At 32.2% G+C, this 16,999-nt stretch overlaps 1 protein-coding gene across 1 annotated transcript in view; it reads left to right on the top strand.

Moving 5' to 3' along the window:
- Positions 1 to 16,999, top strand: part of LOC132704436 (visual system homeobox 2-like) — a 93,804-nt gene that overhangs the window by 60,680 nt on the left and 16,125 nt on the right. The window contains exon 7 of the mRNA XM_060674435.1: positions 7,188 to 7,362. Coding sequence (XP_060530418.1) covers positions 7,188 to 7,362 — 175 coding nt within the window. The remainder of the gene's footprint in view (positions 1 to 7,187; positions 7,363 to 16,999) is intronic.

Here is a 16,999-nt window from a genome sequence, read left to right as displayed (position 1 = left end):
TGGGGACACTTAAAAACATGAGTGTACACAACACCAGTCCAAAGTGAGGAAGATCTAAGAAATCGTAGGGAACATTTTATTTTCGCCTATTTCCGGTTTGAATAAATCGGAGAATGCTTTTTCGCACCGATCGATCCCGGATAATAAGTTTACGCTGAATATCCGCGGGCGTGATTCGGCCGGTCGTATCTGTCGCCGTTGTTTTGTTTTGCTGTCCGCCGATTCGCCAGTGCCGAGCGGAAATCATAATCGGAAACGTCCATTACTAATTTTCCGACGGATTACGGGAAATTCGATAACGGTTGCGATGCGGTCGCGTCCCGAAGAAACGGATTTGTGCCGACCGACAGGCGGGATTATTTCAAAACGTTCGCGTTGATTGCGAGCAATGTACCGGTTGGCGCCGTTCATATTTCGGGAACATTTATCTCTTCAACTTAGAAAAAAAATACTTATAGGTAAATCCGCCAAGAGAAAATGCTGGGAATTATTTTCAGATTCATAAAACGGCCGCTAGGAGGCGTAACCTCTACTGTAAAATGGAAAAAACGGGGTTTCTCAAAAATATTCCAAATTAACGTATATCAAAATCAGTTCTAACGTAATCTACTCTAGAAAAGGAAACTGTTTTGTTTGAAATCTTTTTTTCTCTCTCGTCAAATTAACTTAAGCAAATGAAAAGAAGATCCATAAAGAAAATCGACATGAAAAACTTATAACGTGAAACAAAAAGTCGCAGAAAAACTAAATGAGGCTTTTTCTGATATCACGACAACATCTAGACAACCGACCAGAATAGAAGACAAGTGGAATAATATTAAAAAAGCAATAGCGACCACCGCCAAGATTGCTGCTGAAAATTACAAAAACGGCAGATCGTTTAAAAATAAATACCGAACCAAATATCAGAACAATGGCTGCTAGAAAAACATCTACTTCAACATTGGAGAAACTATGCACAGCAACTGTACTCAGAAAACACTAGAAGATACTCTGCAAGAGAGTATAAAAGTGAACCCTCCCCTAAAATATTGAAGTCAGAAGTTGTAAGGGCAATCAAAGAGAGAAAACTGGGAAAATCACCAGGCCCAGACGACATATACATAGAGGTAGACAATATAGACGCCTTGGTAGATCTCTTTAATTGCATTTATGGGCCCACCAGAGGATTGGCTTCAATCAATCTTCGTACCAATACCAAAAAAGCCGAACGCTAATAGTTGCGATCAATTCCAAATGATCAGCCAGATCCTAAAACTCTTCTTAAAGATAATCCACACGGGAATGTGAGAGAGAGAAAATTAAAAGGAGATCCATACAGAAAATCGACATAAATAACTTAAAGCAACCTAAAGCGAAACAAAAAGTCACAGGCAAACTAAATGAGGTTTTAACTGATATCACGACAACATCTAGACAAATAGAAGACAAATGGAATAATAATAAAAAGCTATAGTGACCATCTCCAAGACCCTGATCGCTGCCCAAAATTACATAAAAGAATAAATGAATGGCTGACGAAATATTATCAATCATGGATGACCGCAGATCAATTAAAAATAAAGACCGAACCAAATATCAGAAGATGCTAGACATATTGGAAGAAAAACATGACCACTTTAGGATACCCAAACTCGTTAAAGAGGTAACAGGTCATACAAAACGATGTAGTTTTAACGGTATTGTAAAGGACAATAAATCAATCACTGAACCCAAGGATGTACTTCAACACTGGAGAAACAATACACAGCAACTATACTCAGAAAACACTAGAAGAAACTCGGAAAGTGAATATAAAAGTGAACCCTCCCCTAAAATATTGAAGTCAGAAATTGTAAGGGCAATCAAATAAAGAAAACTGGGAAAAGCACCAGGCCCAGACGACATATACATACATAGAGGTAGACAATATAGACGCCTTGGTAGATCTCTTTAATGACGTTTATGGACCCACCAGAGGATTAGCTTCAATCAACCTTCGTACCAATACCAAAAAAAACCAAACGCTAATAGTTGTGATCAATTCCTAATGATCAGCCAGGTCCTGAAACTCTTCTAATATATAATCCACAGAAACAGAAACAGAAAGTGTTCGACTGTATTAACCATTCAGAATTAATAAGATTGCTCCAAGATCGTTCGATAGATGAGAATGATCTTAAAATCATAAAGAACCTCTATATGTACGACAGGGCTGTGTTCTGTCCCTTCTCCTTTTTAATCTTTACGATTCGCTATGCTTATGATACAATCATAATAGCCGACAGCCAAGAAGCGCTACAAAGACTAATAGATAAAATAAATACTGAAGGAAAACGACTGGGAATGAAGATCAATATAGACAAGATGAAGGTAATAGTGGTTTTCAGAACAGAAATATGCAATTAAGTATAAATGTGAAAAGCAAGAACATCCAAAAGGTCATCCAGTTCAGATATGTCGGTGGTTGGATAACTGAAGATCTAGTTCCAGACTTAGAGATACGTAGGTGAATCGAGCAAGCCAGAACAGCATTCATTATTAGGAGAACCTTGCTAAGCAACAGTGGACTTAACATTTCGATATCGCATTGTACGAGATGACTTTATTGATGACAGCACGCCGGGTGCCGAGCGCTGTGGAAGCACCGCGCTGCCGACCGTCTCGAACTGCATTGAAGGTTTTATCAGTGATAATTTAAAATAATACAAAATATTATTATGAAACAAATTTTATTATTATTTATGTTATTTTATTATAATTATTACTAATAAAATTTATTTTTTTAACAATATTTACAATCATAATATACTGAACAGAACAAACAAGCTTAAATAATTTAATTGTAAATTTGTCGTCAGTTATTTTTATTTTATTTTTTTTCAACTTATTTCTTTTTTAAATGAATACTCTTTCATCCTCCGAAACGAGCCTGCATTCTAGTGAAAAATTTTCCAATGGTTTGTAATAATGAAATTGGCGAGTATTTTTTATTGTAGTTAAAAAAGGTTGAAAAAAGGAAAGTGGGGTTTTTATGTTGCTGTTTATATCACGTTCCAGACTAGCACGAAAAGCTTGTCTTTTTACACTCCCTGCTAAGCCATCACACGCTCCGTTGCCATGAGATGTAGCGAAAAAAGTCCAATCAGCATCAACACCAAAATCATTTTTAGGATTAACTAAATTAATAATATTAGGATTAACTAATAATATTAGGATTAACTACTTAATAATAATTAAAACTAATTTTTTAATCACATAATTTCATAATTCACTTGGCCCATTTTAAATCACAGAAAATATTATTATTACAATTAAAAATTACTAAAATACTAAAAATACTAAATAACTAAAATAACTAAAAAAAACACAACTCAACAAGACTTCAGCTTTTATTTTTAATAATTATTTCATGCTTTGCGTATAAACTTATGTCACGAATAGATAGGAATTACTTCTAAAATGATTTTGTTATTGACTAGGATACGCGAAATACAAATGGAAATCGTAACGGAGCGGTTTTTCTTTTGTCAACTAAAGATGGAGTATTGACTAGTAAATTTAAAAATAATAATTTACAAAATTACCTAGAAAAAATAAATATAGACCATAACAGTTTTAAAAATTTAAATTTGATTATTTTTTTCTAAATTTACTCTGGTAAAAATAATTTAAAAAATTGATAGTATTCTTTATAACATTGTTTAAAAAATTAAAATTTTATTAATAATAATTATAATAAGATAACATAAATAATAAAAAAATTTGTTTTATAAGAATATTTTGTATTATTATTTTAAATTATCACTGATAAAACCTTGCAATGCAGTTCGAGACGGTCGGCAGCGCGTCGCTTCCACAGCGCTCGGCGCCCGGCGCGCTGTCATAAATAAATTCATTTTGACTAAACTAATGACGAGCAGTGAAATTTTCTTCGAGAATCTTAAACTTGAATAGATAAAGCATGTGACCGATAAAAAAACATGATTTTTTTTTACCAAGAAATCAGCTATATTTTCATTTATTAACTTAAAAGTTAGTTAACAATACGAAAATAAACAAATAATTTTAAGTCGTTAATATATTCTTAAAATATAGACATTTGGCCGTGGATGCTAAAAATTTCATAAATTTATCTCTTACACTTGTTGTTAAAATCAAAATTTTAAAAAATCTTTTGGGGATCAAAAAATATATATAGATTAAATTTTTATGATCAAGTGGTAAATAGGGGGTCCAGTTGACTTGATCTTACTCACGTTCAAGCAAAGTTCCAATTTATCGTGCTTGATAATTTCCTTTTTTATTACCAAAAAGGGTTTTGGAGATTTTAGAAATCACTTCAAGAGCCTCATTTATTCTATTGTAAAACAAACCTACAACTTGATGATAAATATATTTACATATATATAAAATATATTTATTTATGTGCTAACCAATGTGCTGATTCTTATTTCAAGTGACCAATTTTCTGCGTTCAGCTGTTTACGAGATTTCCAAATTGCATTCGGACAGAATTTTGAGCGAGATTTTCATTCGCAAACCGACAAAATTCCGAAAACGGAATATCGCTTATTTCAGCCCCCCTACGCTTTGTAACCGATAACCCTTAGGAAACATACGTGGGCCGCCTCTCAAGGTATTAGTTTACACGTTGTTAGTCTTCTATTGTAACGCAATATTTACGAACCAATATATACTCGAAAAGCTAAGTGTCTATTAGTAAACAGCCACTCTCCTTCTGGCCGTCCCTGGCTTTGATAAGGGCGAAAACACCTGTTCGTTCGCAAGTGTTAACAAATGTTTGGCTGACGTGTCAGACACTCGTTCGTAAACAATTAGTAATATTTCCTGGAATATATATAAACTTAGTTCATGGTGGGCATAAATTACGCATTCAAACTATATAATAATAAAAATAACAATAATAATGAAAGCTTTATTGCTTTAATCATCAATGACAATAACATCTCCAGCCTCCTTATTGGCCTGACTTGAGTGCTCGTGACTTTTTTCCCTTTCCAAAAGTAAAAAATTAAACTTAAACTAAATAATTATTTTTATTGCTTTTAACATTACTTACAATAACATTAACAAATTTATGTCGAAAATTAAGCATAATATTAACCGAAGGGAGGAAATTAAGGGCAACAAGAGAAGTAGTATCCAAGTAAAGGTCTATTTAGGTAGAAAAGTAAACGTAATCTTGCTAGCATTTATTTTGCCTACCCATTCGATCCGATATTAAATATGCCATAAATTTGAAAGACACTTCACTGAATCCTACGTGGTGAAAGATTGAAATGAAGATTTCGTGATTTATCATGTCCAAAATTTTGCTAAAATCAAATTAAACTAAGGCAGTCAGCATATTAATATCTGCAATATCGCTGTCACAACCATAACCAGATTGTTTCATGGTAAATGTAGGTTTTTTAGTTGAGAAACTTTTACCTGAGGCGTTTTATACTGGTTATTACAAAAATAAAACGTTTTAGGAGTTTGTAGTTTTAAAATCAAACAAGAAACCTACAAATTAAAACAAAGATATATATACGATGTATGTTCATATACATACGATGCAATTTTCTGACATATACGGCGTTCCATTTAAAAAAATATGATGTAGGCTTATATGTCAGAAAATTGATAGTGTTTTGTTTCATACGTCACTTGGAAACAAACTTGGATACTGACCCTACATTTTGCATTTTTGTTATCTCTAAAAACAAAAAAGTTACAGCCAATTAAAATGTTACCAAGATAAATTGAACGCACGGTACATGTATTAATGTAGAAATAAGTGTAGTGGTTAGTTGGTACGAGGGCAGCGCCAAAATTTCCCGGCCTGAATATGAAAGACACAAAGTAGAGTAACAATTTTTTATTATTTTTCAATATAATCCCCCTTAACTTCAATACGCTTATTACATCTCTTATTAAAAGTTTTCTATGGTGGTAAAGATACGTGGATTATATCTGTGCTTGCTTTGTTGGAACGGACAGACAATTGATTTTTTTTGCACTTGTTTTAAAACATCGTGTTTTCAAAAGAAAATAGATATTTCAAAAGTGCCCCCAGCTTTTTAGATCATTTCGCAGGTTATACGATTTTGAATATTCCACAGAATGTCGGTCTTTTCGTAATATCTACGAGGGCAGCGCCAAAATTTCCCGACCTGAATATGAAAGAAACAAAGTAGAGTAACAATTTTTTATTATTTTTCAATATAATCCCCCTTAACCTCAATACACTTATTACATCTCTTTATTAACAACCGAATTGTTTTAAAAAAATATTCTTTTGGTTTGTCTGCAAAATGAGCTGAAACAGCCTCTTTTAACTCAACTTCGCCGTTAAACCGGCGTCCACATAAGTCCTTTTTCAAATATCCAAGCAAATAATAGCCGCTGGGGGCCACATCTGGACTATAGGGAGGAAGATCTATCTGTCGGAAGCCACACTCTAAAATGGCAGCTTGTTCAACACCAGCACTATGGACACGGGCATTATCGTGCAAAAGACGCACGCCTCTGGTCAATTTTCCTCTACGCTTTACACGTATGCAGACTCGCAATTTACGTAATAATGTTGCGTAATATTTACTATTGACAGTGATATTAGTTTCTTTAAAATCTATCAAAAAAATTCCTTCACAATCCCAAAAGATCGTAGCCATCACCTTTTTTGTCGACTGGCAGACTCTGAATTTTCTTGGAGGTGCTTCACCCTTACGACGCCACTCCATTGATTGTTTTTTCGATAGAGGGTTATAATAGAGAACCATAGTTTCATCTCCCGTCACAATAGTTTCTATCACAGGCTTCGGTTCCGACCCACAGAGTTCCAAAAAAGGCCGCGCACACTCTACATGCGAAAACGTTTTGCCCATTCTTTCACTACAGAACACGAAGGAGAACTTTGGCCGTACACAACATTCAGCCTTTCATTAATAATTTTAGGAGCTAACCGTTCTTTTGTCAAAAATCTTTATGACTGCTCTATACTCAATTTGCGTTATTTGCGACATTTTTTCGGACACGTCTTATTTAAAATCCTGTCAATAAAAAACTATTTGACGCAGCCTACTGATATTTAAAAGAAGACAAAGTTTTATCGTGATACAGGAGCTGCATCTATGTCAGGCCGGGAAATTTTGTCGCTAACCTCGTAAGTAGCCCCTTTACCGGTTTTCGTGTTTTTACAGGTTTGGTTCCAGAATCGACGCGCCAAGTGGCGTAAAACGGAAAAATGTTGGGGCAGGAGTACCATCATGGCGGAGTACGGCCTGTACGGAGCCATGGTGCGCCACTCATTACCGCTGCCCGAAACCATCTTGAAGAGCGCCAAGGAGAACGAGTGCGTGGCGCCCTGGCTTCTAGGTAATCCTTAGGCCGTATGTCCACTTTATCCATCAGAACAAGCCGGTAACATGATCGAACTAGTGAAGAAACTCACCTAAATTTCGTTGTCGTTGCCGTTCAAGAATATTTCGACTGACCCGTTAATGTTACCTGCTTGTTTTTTCGCAACTGTATATTCGAAAGACATGCCGGCTACATTATCCACTTTATTTAGTATTATTGTGTTTTTATTATCGAATAAAGTTAACTTTTCTACGCAAACAATCTGTCAAGAATCAATCTAAAGAATCGAGAAACATTGACAGTCCTTATTACTCAATACTCAATATATTTATTGCTTTCACTAACAACACAAACGAACAAAATGCTATAAATGCAATGCAAAATCACTTTGACAAAAAGAATGAGTATAAAATGAAATGAACAAACATACTTAAAAAGATTAATAAGACAAAGACGAGATAGAATATCAATGACTTCCTATTCATCAATCTTCATGAAAGCTTCAAACTCTTTAAGTGCGTACAATGTATTTCTAAAAAGTAATTCCTTTAATTTTGATTTAAAGCTATTTGTTGATGTACACAGCTTAAATTTATTTGGTTATATAATCAATTCAAAAAGTCACTTTGTCCAAAACGAAATGCATAAAATAACACCAACAGACATACATGCAAAAACTATTAATAAAACAAAGACGAGAGATATATTAAAATAAAACAAAAAAGATTGAAAAAATATAAAAGTTCATAACATAAAAATATCAAGGATTTTCTATCTATCAATCTTCATAAAAGCTTCAAACTATTTGACTATGTAGAATGTATAGCTAAAAGTAATTCCTTAAAATTTGACTTAAAACTGTTTTAACAATGCAAAATCACTTTGGCTTAAAGGAAGCGCATAAAGTGACATAGATAAGCTTACATACAAAAACTATTAATAAAACAAAGACGACAAAAAGATTAAAATCAGACTAAAAAAAAAACATGAAAAAGTAGAAAATTACAGAGACGAAAACATAAAAAGATTAAAACATCAATGACTTTCTATTTCTATTCTATTGAAACTCTTTGAGTACGTAGAATGTATCTCTAAAAGCCAATTCCTTCAAATTATGTACACAGTTTTAAGTTATTTGGGAGTAGATTAAATAAGCAACTACCCAAATAGAAATAAAAATTGTTCTTATTTAATAGTATGTTGTTCCTGCTTCGAGGGTTGAATGAGTGACGATTGCCTAGAGATTCTAGTTTACTTTTAGGTATAAAAATAAAAGTAAGTAATTTAAATATAAAAACTGAAGCGTTAGTTAAAATTCTATGCGACTTAAATATTCGTCTACATGGTTGCCTGTAGGGAATATTATAAAGCAAACTAACCAAAACTAGAGTATAACTAACTAATCATGCTATGCATTGCAATATAATATACCCTCCTATACGCCTTCTTATTGAGTCTTTTACAGAGACTGTCACTATGCCCTGTACCAATCTAAATTCTTTTAATTCTTCCTTTTTAGTAATAGACATTAGTTTTCATAATCGAAAATATCGAAAAACATTTTTTATTTCGTCGTACTCATCAAATAGCTTCATGTCTTCATTAAGTACATTGTTATTCTAACTTAATAAGGGTATTAACAAAGGATAACATTTCAGAAAAAGATAAATAAAATAAATCTAAATAAAACAGGAAAATTTTGCTTTAAATCATTTGGTTAGTTGGGCAGTATCTCCAGTAAGCCCACTCAAGTTCTTGAGTCTCACCAATGTAAATCCCAAATAGAATCACATATTTTGGCAGGATCTGCCTTGAGTACCTATCTGTTGTTATGCTTCCATTATTAATAACCACCAAGTTAGTATAATAATAAATTAAGCGTTGTTCAAGAAAGATGGGAATTTGTCTCAACTTCAAAGCAGCACTCACCTTATTTCTGGTTAACTTTAGAAACTCCAATTATGAGTTAATTTGTTTAATTGCTTAACTGATCGGGTAAATTTGATGGACATTATAAAGATATATGAGCTCATCGTGACGAGATAGCCAAATACTTATGCCTTGACTTCATTATCTTCTATTCTCATTATATTTTTACTCCAGAGGAGTATCGCTTTCGTTTATATTTCTTCATCTGAAGCTGTTTTGGTTAGTTTGTAACTCTCAGTTATTTATACTCTGCGTAAGTTTCTATTTTTTCTAAGTTGTCCAACTTTTCTCTATTATCTGCTTTATACAGAATATGATAATTCTCAAAGTTTTTGTAAGACTATAACAAGAGTGTTGCTGATACAGAATTAATACAAAAGATATTTACTGTACTTGGTGTTATCATTGAGAAGTCCTTCTAAATTGTACACTAGTTATCTGCATTTTTTTGTAGTCCATCTTGAAATATACATTTTATGTGACACGTATAGCTCCTTTCTGGAGTCTAAAGTCTTGTAATTGTAAGCGTGTTGACTGCTTTGTAATGAAAGAATCAATCAAAGAATCAATTTTTGCTTGAAGAACCGATACGACGATAGGATGTTGTTTATTATCAAATTTTATTGCGAAAACTGAAGTTACTTGAAGACCGTCAAATGAACAACCAAAAGTCAAGCGAATCAAAATGTCAACCTGTGAAAAAGCATGTGCAATTAGGATTCCCGAAACATAGTATAATATGGAGCAAATATAGGGCAAATATGGCAAATTTTTATGTTGTATTCTCTATATGATTGGCTCTATAATTAAAGGCTTAGTGTTTTTTTAAATTTGAGCCCCTAAAAACTAAAAGAACTTCCTATTAAAAGTTTCTTTTAGTTAGTTACAGAAGCTAACATACAGAACGGCCCTTTTTAGTACACCAAACATTCGACACTCCCCAAAAATGCTGGGGTCCCTCGTACCGTAACACTGAGCGCCCCCTTTCCGATGTCACTTCAAACACGATCGATCTACGTAAATTCGTGGTTTGAAAGCGCGCTACGTGGCGGCGCCACTGCACTAGCAGACGAAAATTAGTCGTAGATTTCGTAGCAATGGGCGCTGAAATAATGGCGCCGTTTTCCGGAGCGCGTGCTCCACGTTGCCAAACTTACGAGTTTTTCCCTAATTCTTAATTGCGGCGTAAACAATGCACGTACCTTTTAATGAGCTTTTCGAAAAATTTGTTTCTACTTTTATGAATAATTCGCAAAGTATGCAGTGATATTTATTTAAATAGGTGCGTGTTTACGTCTATCGCCTGGGTAAAGTTCGTTTCTACTGATTCACGTCATTTATCATGTTTTCCGATGTAGACGATGAGTAAACTGAACTGTTTTCACAACAGAATAGGATATTTTTAGATATTGTAATGAAAACGATACACGTCATTCGCTTAAAGTGTATAACAAACAAAATAAAGCTTCTGATATAAGTTGCTACGACATTCTTGTACAGAAAAATACAAAATACCTTTTCCTTAAAGGTTACCTCTTATTTATAATACTTTTAGGTGGCAAAAAATTACTAAACCTATTTTTTTTTTGTTAAACTTGAAGTTGTTGTTTTTCGTTTTAAAATTATTTTTTTTATAAATTACGGTATAAAATTATTATTTACACTCAAGATTCGAAATATCTTCAATATCAAATATCTTGTTACCAACAATTAAAACTGGCTGATGAAGTTGGATAGTTCTTAGCAATACCTTCTGAAAAGTGTCCAGCCTATAGAATCGATAAAGGCAAAACTAAAATTAGTACGAAAAGAAGAGCAATGATTTGGGATACGCAGCGGACAATAAAATGTATACAGCAAAAACTAACACTGTATTTGTGGACATTGTAGAAAACTAATGAAACTCAACGCGAAGCCAAGTTAATTTTTACGTTTACCAGCTTTCAACGCATTCACTCTAAAGTAGATGAATTTGCTTCAGTTTACATTAAAAAAAAAAACAATTTAAAGAACTTTGTAAATTAAACCCTAAGGATAAGTAAGCTGGTAAAAGGTACACAAACAAGGTACAATTTCGATTTATTGAAGTTTTAATTATTTGAACCTATAATCATCATGCCATTTAGACCCAGAGCTGTATAATTTTCCTTCATTTCGATTCTATTTCTTGCTACGAGATAAGATTTAAGATAATTTAGTAATTCACTATTTATGAATCTGTGTGGTCTTTGGATGTGTGATATTGAAATTACAAAAGTCTCTGTCCTAAGCAAATTAATATTTTTAGATTCGGTTAGTCTTGAGTAGCTGAGATGAAGATTTTAAGCTAGACTTCGCCGTTTGAGATGTGTAACTATATTAGTTTGTATTGTGCAATTAATTTGAAATATCTCAATAAAGACTATTATTATTATTATTATGAACAAGAAATTATAAATACATTGGTGGATTAAAAAAAAAACTTCGACCCCTGGTCATGATCAGGTAACAGTTCAAAATATACTTAATGCTATGGATAATCTTGAAGTAATATTAGTTGAGGTAGTCAACGGGGTCCTGGTGAGAAGTGTTTTTTGAATTAAAAATTAATAAAATCAGTTCTATATTTAAGTTTGGTTTAGGTTAAGGTTAGGTTAGGTTCGGGTTGGTTAATAATGTTTCGACTGAATTAGATAAGGGGAACTTAGTAATAGAATTGTTTATAGAACTTCAAAAAGCTTTTGATGTGGTTAGTAACCATTTTTTATGGAAAAAATTATGTATTTATCTGATAGACTACAGTATGTAAGAGTAAATAAAAAACTTTGAATTGACAATAAGTTGGGTATTTTTTCTAGTAAAATTACTAAAATGATTAGTGCAGTGTATAGAAATGAAAACTACCTGTCTTATAATACTAAGATTAATCTATACAGTTATTTTTCATTCAATTATAACAGATTAACACAAACAATTACCCATACAAGAATTTAGGGATCTGGAAGCTGGGTAAAGTATTGCGCTTGGAATGTAGACTTACGTATAGCATTTTACATAGAACTCAAGAAACAAATGTAATATTAATATACTACAGAAATAAAAGAAAATTTATATATTTTTAAGTGAAAATCGTGAGACGGACTAAAAAAAAATTAAGATATCAAATTTGCTCATAAATGAATGCAAATGTCATTATTTTGTTAAGGAAATCAGTGGCGTGTCACTGACTGTCTACGAGCAAATAATATCGCCACTGCACTGCATCGAGAACTTTTTTTGTGAAATATAGATAGAAAAATATCTAGTTTTTAGTTACCAACTACATTTACATTTACATTTGCATTTATTTTATTTATTTCAGTTTACGTACTTCGTAACTATTTTAATAAAACAGTTAGACAATTATTTAAGTAAGAAATAATATATTGTTATGACCATGCAGAAGAGGATTTTTTTCGCGAAAACCGTACATCGAATGATTACAGATTGTGTCTCCAAAGTTATGAAGTTTTCTTTTTGAAATAGACCGAAAACTAGTCCGCTTGTAGATTATAGTATCATCAAAAGTAACAAGGGCTTATTATAACCCTATTTATCAGTCTTGCAACACATGAAATCAACTTCTCGATAACTTAAAAAATATTAAAAACTATGAAACATTTATAAGATGGACGTAATTGGTGTATTTTAACAGAAAAAACCTGTTTCTAAACTAGATAGAGCAAAATCGACGTGTACATCAAGGGCTTATTTAATCGAGATATAGTAGTTTTTCAATATTTGACTTTTTTGAAAATTGCCCGTAACTTTTTTATTTATGAAAATTTTGGACTGGGACAAAAACATTATTAGGACATTTTTTTGAGACAAATGCATAATGCAATAATTAAACACAAGTTTCTTATTTTATAGATTTATTTTAACCCAATAAAGAAAACACAATAAATATTGGAATTCAAGTTGATGTTGACAGCTATATGCACGGCCTACTAATACGTTAAGAAAAAATGCCCCATATTTCCGCCATTTTATTAATGGCTGAAAGGAAAGTTGCATTCATTAACGAGAAAACGGAGAAGTTGAAGAAAAAATCTCGAGGACGCCGCCATTAAATGTTTCTCGAAAATCGAGCCCCCGATATGTAAGTCAATTTTGCTCTATCTAGTTGTAAACTGCAAACTTTCTTTTTTATTTGTTGAGTTAAATAAAGAAGATATTTCAAAAAACATATATTTTGTAAGCCATCGTTTCCATTTTTTTGATGTCACTGTTGTTTTAAAATTAACAACTATTAACAATATCACTTTATTATTTATTATAAATTATACAATATATATATACGCAGGGGATGTAAAAACTAATGTTAAATCCACGAATCTTATAACTAAAAAAAGAAGGAAAGAATAAGAAAGAGCAGTATAAGTATCGCCCGGAGAGCTTCTTAATATAAATCGCAGTGCGATGACAGTTTGTTGAAGGTAACACACATATTGTAAATGCTTGCAATTTCTTATTACGAATCATAAAATTTGCGTTGCACTGGAAACAATTTTAGTAATGTGAGGTACAAAAGAGAACACCTATACAGTGGCAAGTCTATTCAGGATAGTACCATCCATATTGTAATAATAGACTACAGGAGTTTTTGTGCGATTTTAAGAAACCACATTACATTCGCTGATGTTAAGGTGCAATATATTTTTCGTACACAACTGACTACATAGGCAAGCGCAGATGATCAAAGATATGAGATCGTCTCTAAATTTATTGAACAGAAGTGGTCCAAGGTTAGAACCTTGAGGCACACCAAAAGTCGGAACAAGAGGAACTGCTCTAAACCTCTCAATCTCAACGACGGTTCACCAGATAAGACCTCAATACTGTAATCAGCTAATCGGAGAGACCAAATGTTTAAGGTGATGATTTATCTGGTGAAACGCTTTGTGGAAGTCAGTGTATATAAAGTCAACTTGACCTTGCTTGTTCAGAGAGTCACAGACATAGGAAGATAGATAAGTTGTGATACATGACATTTTCGCCATGTGGTTGCATAGAGAGTTTATTTCTAATTTGAGCAAAAATAAACTAACCCAAACTAACCAACCAACCAAAGCTAAACTGATTACTTTTTACTTCTTCTGGATTCCTCCTGAGTCTATTTTTAATGAGTCGAACTTGCTGACGTTTTGCCAATCATCCGGTTGACTTCTTCAGAGCTTGATTGAAACTGACTCATATTTTACTCTGTACTTGCTTATATATTGTTTGAGGGGCGCGGAGCTAAATGAGGGCATAAACACCGTCTTGGATGACTGATGCCCGTATTGGTGACAGGCAGAGACCTGAGTAGCGGTTATGATTGTTGGGTTGCTTATAGATTTTTATAGACTCTCGGATTTTTCGTTGGTAGAAAAACTGATTACATTCAAGAATTTTAGTTTTATCGAATAAAATTTTATGGCCGTGTTCTTTGACTCTAGTTAGTTTTTCGTCCGGTCTCTCCAATGTATTCTTTGCCACATATGCATGGAATGCTGTAAACTCCTGGCATCTCAAATGGAATTTTGTCCTTTGAAGGTTATTATTAGCTTCCAACTCAATGGTAAAACGTGTGTATCGAGTTTAAATGTCTAAGAAAATCTACTAGGATTTCTTGACCATGAGGGCAAATAATAAAAGTATCACCGACGTAGTGTCTCCATAATTTTGGTTTTAGATGAAAGCTTTTCTCTCAAAGGCTTCCATAAATATTTTCGCGATGACTGGTGATAGTGGAGAACCCATAGCTGTTCCCGACGATTGTTCAAAAATTTGACCGTTATAAGAAAAATACGAGGTTAGTTCCAAAATTTCCCGGCCTGACATAGATGCAACTCCAGTATCACGATAAAACTTTGTTTTCTTTTAAATATGTACCTTAGTAGCCCACGAAAAAATAATTGAAATCTTGCGTCAAATAGTTTTTTATTGACAGCATTTTAAACAAGACATGTCCGAAAAAATGTCGCACATAACGCAAATTGAGTATAGAGCAGTCATAAAGTTTTTGACAAAATAAGGGTTAGCACCTAAAATTATTATAGTGTGTACGGCCAAAGTTCTCCTTCGTATTCTGTAGTGAAAGAATGGGCAAAACTTTTTCGAATGGGCCAGAAGTCCCTTGAAGATGATTCAAGAAATGGTCGACCAGTGGAGGTCATAACGGAAGATATTGTTGCGATTGTGGAAGAGGTGGTATTGAGTGATCAACGTTTAAAGATCAAGGAAATCTCAGAAATTACTAAGCTTTCTGATACAATTATTCGTCGAATACTGCATGATCATTTAGTTATGCATAATGTTAGTGCAAGATGGGTTCCTAAAAACCTTTCGGCTATTCAAAAACAACGCCGTGTCGAGTGTGCGCGGTCTTTTTTGGAACTCTATGGGTGGGAACCCATAGAGTTCCAAAATATATGCTTATAAGTACTTTCTCTCAATAAACCCCAAATATAACATAAAGTATAAAGCGTAAAATTTCGATATGTAAAACTAAATCCAAATAAATATTTTTATAATTTTTATTACCAAATGGCTTACAAAAAAGTGGAAAATAATTCCATTACTTTTTCTTTTATGCTAATAAGTACTTTCTCTCAATAAACCCCAAGTATAACATAAAGCATAAAGCATAAAATTTCGATATGTAAAACTAAATCCAAATTAATATGTTTATAATTTTTATTAACAAAATGACTTAAAAAAATGTGAAAAATAATTCCATTACTTTTTCTTTTATACTTATAAGTACTTTCTCTCAATAAACCCCAAATATAACATAAGACATAAAGCATAAAATTTCGATATGTAAAACTAAATCCAAATTAATATGTTTATAATTTTTATTATCAAAATGACTTAAAAAAAAGTGAAAAATAATTCCATTACTTTTTCTTTTATACTTATAAGTACTTTCTCTCAATAAACCCCAAATATAACATAAGACATAAAGCATAAAATTTCGATATGTAAAACTAAATCCAAATTAATATGTTTATAATTTTTATTATCAAAATGACTTAAAAAAAGTGAAAAATAATTCCGTTACTTTTTCTTTTATACTTATAAGTACTTTCTCTCAATAAACCCCAAATATAACATAAGACATAAAGCATAAAATTTCGATATGTAAAACTAAATCCAAATTAATATGTTTATAATTTTTATTATCAAAATGACTTTAAAAAAAGTGAAAAATAATTCCATTACTTTTTCTTTTATACTTATAAGTACTTTCTCTCAATAAACCCCAAATATAACATAAGACATAAAGCATAAAATTTCGATATGTAAAACTAAATCCAAATTAATATGTTTATAATTTTTATTATCAAAATGACTTAAAAAAAAGGTAAAAAATAATTCCATTACTTTTTCTTTTATACTTATAAGTACTTTCTCTCAATAAACCCCAAATATAAGACATAAAGCATAAAATTTCGATATGTAAAACTAAATCCAAATTAATATGTTTATAATTTTTATTATCAAAATGACTTAAAAAAAAGTGAAAAATAATTCCATTACTTTTTCTTTTATGCTTATAATTACTTTCTCTCAATAAACCCCAAATATAACATAAGACATAAAGCATAAAATTTCGATATGTAAAACTAAAACCAAATTAATATGTTTATAATTTTTATTATCAAAATGACTTAAAAAAAGTGAAAAATAATTCCATTACTTTTTCTTTTATACTTAT

The sequence above is a fragment of the Cylas formicarius genome, unplaced genomic scaffold, assembly GCF_029955315.1.
Source record: "Cylas formicarius isolate icCylForm1 unplaced genomic scaffold, icCylForm1.1 PGA_scaffold_7__23_contigs__length_41026272, whole genome shotgun sequence".
Taxonomy (NCBI): Eukaryota; Metazoa; Arthropoda; class Insecta; order Coleoptera; family Brentidae; genus Cylas; species Cylas formicarius.
This window is presented reverse-complemented; position numbering and strand designations above follow the sequence as displayed.